The 6556-nt window shown below is 38.6% G+C and overlaps 1 protein-coding gene across 1 annotated transcript; it reads left to right on the plus strand.

Annotated features, from left to right (window-relative positions):
• Nucleotides 1–936: 936 nt before the first annotated feature.
• On the plus strand, nt 937–2006 carry LOC131293907 (uncharacterized). Its single transcript, XM_058321957.1, has 4 exons — nt 937–988; nt 1056–1154; nt 1224–1280; nt 1357–2006. Exons 1-4 carry the CDS (start codon nt 937–939, stop codon nt 2004–2006), a joined length of 858 nt encoding a protein of 285 aa, XP_058177940.1.
• The last annotated feature ends 4550 nt before the right edge of the window (nt 2007–6556 follow it).

Here is a 6556-nt window from a genome sequence, read left to right on the forward strand (position 1 = left end):
CTCAAAACAGTAGAATTCTATAATGGAATAGAAAAGAAACATTTAATAACTCAAATATCAAGGAATCATTGAATTTCTGCAAAATTCTCTTAAAAAATCCACCTTCTTCTTCTTGGCGTAACGACCTCTTGGTTATGCCTGCCCGTACCGGACTTACGAGACTTGTTTCCCTGTTGTACGTGGATAGTCACCCAAGGAGACACCACGCTTTTTCTCGCTGATGTTCTCGGTGGTGACTCGTTGGCGAAGCCAAACCGAAACCACCAGCGAGATACAGTTCACTTTCGGTGATAGATTTCTCACTAGTGCTCACGCTCACTCGAGAGAGACTGAGCTTTGCAAAGCTCTTTAAAGAGCAATTGCTCTGGAAAAAAAAGAGACGCAAAAAAAAATTATTTACTTTTTTCTCTGACTTTTCGCTCTCCCGCTTTTTTATTAGTTATCTGGCACGTTTGGCGCGCTGTCTTATTTTACCGTTGCAACGGTCGTCTGTTGTTCCTTTTCCTCTCCGCCTGACAGTTGTTCTTTTCAGTCGCGTACGTGTGAGGTTTCAGTTCTTGTCCAAGTTGTTAGCGTTCAAGCTTGTTGCCGTTCGTGTCGTGTCCAACGAAGTGATAAATTTTGTTTCTGCAAAGATAGGTAAGTAATGTGAGATTTGAACACAAGCTGCATTTACCGTGAAGCTGGTGATGCCTTCCATTATCCGAGTGCGCCATGGTGATGTTACGTTTTTGTGCGTTTAGATTTACGTTTTGTAACGCACCTAACTTGATTGTTGCATGTGTAGGAGTGTACGCACAAATGCAATACATGATTACAAGTTTCAACCCGATCGATGCGCTTCAATCAATCATTCAATTCTTTATGCTTTTATCAAATAAGCATTCATTTTTTAATGCAAAATCAATGCATTTTATTTTCATATTTACAGTAATAATGTTTAGCCAAGAAGAATTAGAATCTTCGGATTCTCAGAACGATCTTCCAAGTAGGTATAGAGCGCGATGTATTTAGTCATAAATAAAGAAAATGTTCCTGTTTTACTTTCCCTATAGCCACCTTTTCACCAACAAATCCTTTCGGTAGTATTTCCTCAAATCCTTTCGTCAACTATTCCCTAAATCCCTTTGCTTCCGACCCGCAGTTATCTGATGGTAAGTGTAACATAAAAAATGTAAAAAAAATATATAATTTATAAAAAAAAACAATTGGTCTCTTTTTAGAAAGTATCTCGCAGCAAAATGAACTAGCTACAAACTCATCCGCAGCTGTATCTTGTAGTAAGTGAATGATTTGATTTAATTTCTCTTTAAATTTGAATTAACAAATTCCTCTTCGTTTTAACTATATTTTTAGCAAATAAAAAACGGAAACTAGATATTGAGGAAAACAGTGAGGCAAATTTAAAAGAAATTGTTGAGCGCATGGAAAAAATATTTATAGATAAGATAGAAAAATTGGAATTTGAAAACAGGCAGCTACATGACGCTCTAAATAAAAAAATAGATGTTATAGCTAGAAATACGGCTCGTCAGAATGCATGTATAGATGAGTTGATAGCAGCTACTCGCCCAAGGGCAGGTTTGTATGTCAGAGAGGAGGATATGTTTAGTCCTATTAACAGTCGTGAGGATATGGACAAGTTGGAAGAAAATTTAAAAGAAATCAAGTACAAAGAGAAATTGATGCACTGGCTTCAACCTCAAGTGACAAGAGTAGATGCAGAGAATCGTCTGCACGATACTATAGATTTAATATTTACTAGGAATTTTTTTGCAACGATGAACTGGACAGGGATTTCGAAAACGCCAGGTGTACATAAAATAGGTTTAGGTAATTTTAAGAATATTGTTAGTGTTTTTGTAGATATAGGTAGTAACAATAATTTAGTTTTAGATAGAAAATTCGTTGCTCAGTTTCTCATGAAGAAGCTGAGCCATGCGAAAGATAGAATTAAAATTAGCGATAATAAACAAACTTCATGTCATGTCATGAAACGACAATAAACTACAAAATCGGTATTGAACTTCATTTTTTTATTTTATTAGAGTGTGAACAAGAGGAAAGAATATAAGCTCGTCATCTTGGCCAGTTTTTACACCTACCAACTTACACCTTATTTGATTCTAGTCCTCTCGTACAGGGGAACGACATTAAAAGTAAAATTAAAAAAAAAACATATCGACAGATAATTTATGACAGATTTAAGCGAGTTATAACATATCTGTTTTTTATAATTTCCATTTTACTCGAAAGTGTCGAAACAGTAGGTGTATTTTATGATTAACAGATATTTACGGATACATCTATTTTTTGTGTAACCTATTTTAAAACGACTCAGTTCATCGATTTGGTGATTTGAAAAGTAAAATTGCATTTCACACAAACGATGGAATGTTTGAAGCCAACACCGTAATGCGCTGTAGGTGACGTCTGGCATAAAAAAACGATTGTTTAAAAAACTCTTCCGATGGGCTCCCTATTTCTTTTAGGGGTTCTGTAGAAGGGTCGACATATTTTACGAGTTTATGTACATCTTACACCTTCCTCCTTGTATGCACTCGTGATGCGGAATGGCGCTGATGGCAAATGTTTGGAGTTTCGCGTGGTGCGCCTTGCGCGGTTTCACCGCAAGAAGTGAAACATAGGAGAGAAAGAATGACATGGTTTGGGGAGTCAGTGGATCTCTGGAGTGAGCGCAAACGAAAACACAAGAATGGCGATTATGTTGCCAAAGGAAGCAGCAATGCTGACCAACGAAAGTTTCCAACTCCCGACGGCGAAGGGCACACAACGACAGATAGCAAACTGCAGTCAAAGTTCCTCTCCCCCGTCCACCACCTGCTTGCCACGGAGAGAGTGGGAAAAGTTTTCATTTACACCCCACTTCCGACCGGCTGCCACTTAGTCATTTGGCACCGAGTTCACTTCGACATGAACTTCGACTTTCCACTACGGTTTGTTTGATCGCGGGCGAGGTTGCAATCGCGCTGCGATGGTCCGTCTTTATGGTTTGTAATAAAATTTTAATGTACCTCTCGTTACTGGCCCTATGCACCGGTTAATGGGATCCATCCTTTGCAACCGACCCACCCCGCGATCTTGCTCCCGAGGGTGCATTTGTATCCAAGCGGCCAAGCTGTTCGCTCTAGAGAAGCGCCGAGGAAAAATATAAACATGAAACGACGATGGAACGGTGACAAATTTAAACCGATTTAAGCAAATCGAGATGAGCTTTTCACTAGTTTTCCTATCTGCACAGCAATGACACAAGTATTTTGCTTTTTGTACGGAGAAGTAAATCGAGTAACTACTAGTGTCGTTTATCCTAACATATGTGCAATAAAATGTATTTGAATAACATGATTAAAAGATGAAATTTACAATGTTTATTTATATTCCAGTTTAGGTTTAGATGAAAATGTCTATTGTGTATCCAAATCAACTACTGTCTCACCACGACTTTAGTAACCAGGGCTTTATAAAATCAAATAAATTTAAGTTTCCTTATTTTACCTTTTAAAAAGAAGTTTTTCTCGTTGATATATTTATTAATATTTCTACTTCTTTTTTATTACCATTCTGTGCCTCAGTTACGCAGATTACATAAAATGATATGAATGTTTTTTTTTTTTAATTAATTGATTTCAAAATAAGTAACCTTGAGCAACTTACGCCAGTCTACTGCAAGTAAAATAAATCAGATTTCCAATCCATACTGTGTTTATTTCTGGTTACCTCTTCGTACATTTCCCAAACAATACGTTCCATTCGTTTGCTGAGAAACAATCTAACACTTCTCCTTTTAACAAGAAAATATTTTCAATTACTGGAATCTGGAATCTTGCACACAGATGCAAATCTTTCACAACTCGCACAACTTGAGCGACCTATTGCAAAAGAACAGTGAAACGAAATGGTTGTGTATAAATTACCATTAAATTGTTTTGTGGTTTCTGGCAGGTACCTTTGCTCTGTGTGAAGCGTGGAACCATTCGAACCACGAGTGAAGAAACCGATCCCATGAGGTTTGGAAGGCAACACTCATTGAACTCCGATATATCTTCAACATGATCAAAAACCAATACAAGATACGGATGTCCTAGATACAGAATGCATGCAATTGCTAGGAATCGATTGTAGTTTTTAACGTACCCAGTTGAAAAGGCACGGTCGGTCGAGAAGACAATTTGAAAATGTCTGGAGTGGAATGGAGTCTGGAGTACCAAGTCGGTTCGTCACCTTTCTTCGGTCAACGCGTTTGGCACATCGAATCGTAGGTGTAGGTATGTGTATCATGGAGACCTGTGGCGTAGAAATTCCTCCCTTTGTCCAGGGGTTTCCCGGGAAATTTATTCAAAGACATTTCCTTACTATATGAGAATCGTTTGGTGCAAGCTGTGGTTTTCAACGCAATGAACATTTTCTTGTGGTGCTGGTGCAGACAATTTCGCCCGAAGAATGATAGTCTTCATTCGAATTCCAAAAGCTGAAAATGAATCCATACAAAATAAAATAGATACTTTGCGTGTGAGCTTAGGAAAGGAACAAAACCAGTCAGCGTGTTTCTTTATCAAATTTAAATTATTAAAATAGCTTACCTTAACAAAATCACCAAATAGTTTATCAAAAAGATACGGATAACATATTTTATCTATCTACTTTTAAGCTAGATGTTTGTCAAAAAGATTCATTTATTTTGATAACCAACTTTTAGATTTAATCGATCTTTGTATCTTTGTAAAATAGTCATCAAAAGTAAAGTTCAACATAGACAAAATAAAGCTTAGAAACAAGCAACAGACTACGGCTCTTCTCTGTTCTGTATTGTCTGTTATGCTTAAATAAACCACGTACAAAATGCCCTCTTTAGTGAGCAATCCGGGCACGCGAAGTGTAAAGAAACTTTTAAGCATAAGTTGTACAAAGTTCGGTTCCCAGCAAATCTTCAGCTCGCAAACAATGGAGCCGGGCTTAGAAGCTGCGTAAAGTATAAGCACCGCCGTCCAAATGGACAAGCCCGTTTGACAAAAGACTCGTTGTATTTTTGCTGCAAATTATCTTAAGCACTTTCGAGATCTTTGGGGAGGTTGAAGATGAAACGCCCACAAGGATTGGTTGCAGCGGAGGAAAAACTTAATTTCATTAAACTTTTTTGGAAAAAATCTGCTCAACAAGCTTGTCCCTCACACTGTTCATGCTGAGGAATGATTTGCGCGGAAAAGTTGCACAACTTTGCCCATCATTTCCCGTCGGCTCTGGTACCGCATGCAAAGTGCAACCGAAACCCATGTCCACGGTTTCGGCGAAACGCACCCGCATTCGAAGGATGGACGTAAGCTTTTGAGGGAAATGTCTACCAGAATGACGCACTGACCGTCGACATCGGTGCCGAGTGGAAACGATGTTCTCTTTTGATGTCCTTTTTTCTGGTGCCGTTCTCTCGATGCCCGCTAAGCCAAGGCAGACATTGACAATGATCCTGTTAAGCGCCGGATCGGATTAAGGTACCTTTCGATAGCATGGTTATTTTTTAGAGGTGTTATCTCGTTGGAATGGGACGACAGTAAAGCTTTTTGGTTATTTTCTGGCAAGTTGTGCTCAGCATACCACCTGCCGATTACCGGTGCGGTGTGCGTGTGCAAACGATGATCGCGAAAAATGTGTCAGGACGATTGACGAGGGCCGGACCAATTCGTTGAGCACCGACAGCCACCGTGTGTTGCCATTCTCACCCGAACCAGCAGCTGAAGGAAACGGAGCGTAAAGTAAATTTCAAGGATGAATAATTTTCTCATTTTTATTTCCCAGTTTCCGCCAGCTCACCAGTCTTACCTTAGACCGCTTTTTAGTATCGTTTGTCCATGCCACCAAAACCGGAAGCCGGAAGCCGGACACCGGCCAGAAGCGCAGAATGAAATAAGCTTTTCGTGCTGAAGTTCGAAACCGTTGAAATGGTCGACGATTTAATGTTTCAAATAACTGCCGAATATTAGAGGCAAGTTTCTGAGCTTTTGCTTTTAAGCGGCGCTACTTGTTGATGAGCAAAGAATTAGGAAACCATTTCAACATCAAATTAAATATCGATACTTTGTGTGTTAATAAACCAATCCAAAAATCAATTCCAATACCCAATTTAATAGGCAATGTATCTAGTTTTGGGAATTTACTCAATTCAATAGAAATCAACTTAAATATAATTATTCAAACTTTAGTTTGTGCAATGTTGTTGAGATAAAACCAGTTGTTTCTTTGGACCAACGTGCTGTTGGTAATTTAAAACTAATTTTGTTTTACATGTACAGCGTTGAAACAATTTAATGAGATTTAAAATTTAAATGATCATATACAACACATTTCAACTGAAGTCAAGCTTACAGAACCGAACTGAAACATGTCAAATGACATTTTGGTCATACAAGCTGCCTCCAACATGCGAAACAAGGAAATACGATGATGAAAAATATCTCACTCACTTCCAGACCCTTGCATCACCTAGTTGGTATGCATAAAATCGCGCGGAAAAGGTGTACAATGACCGGAAAAATGGATACAC

This window comes from Anopheles ziemanni, chromosome 2 (genome assembly GCF_943734765.1).
Source record: "Anopheles ziemanni chromosome 2, idAnoZiCoDA_A2_x.2, whole genome shotgun sequence".
NCBI lineage: Eukaryota > Metazoa > Arthropoda > Insecta > Diptera > Culicidae > Anopheles > Anopheles ziemanni.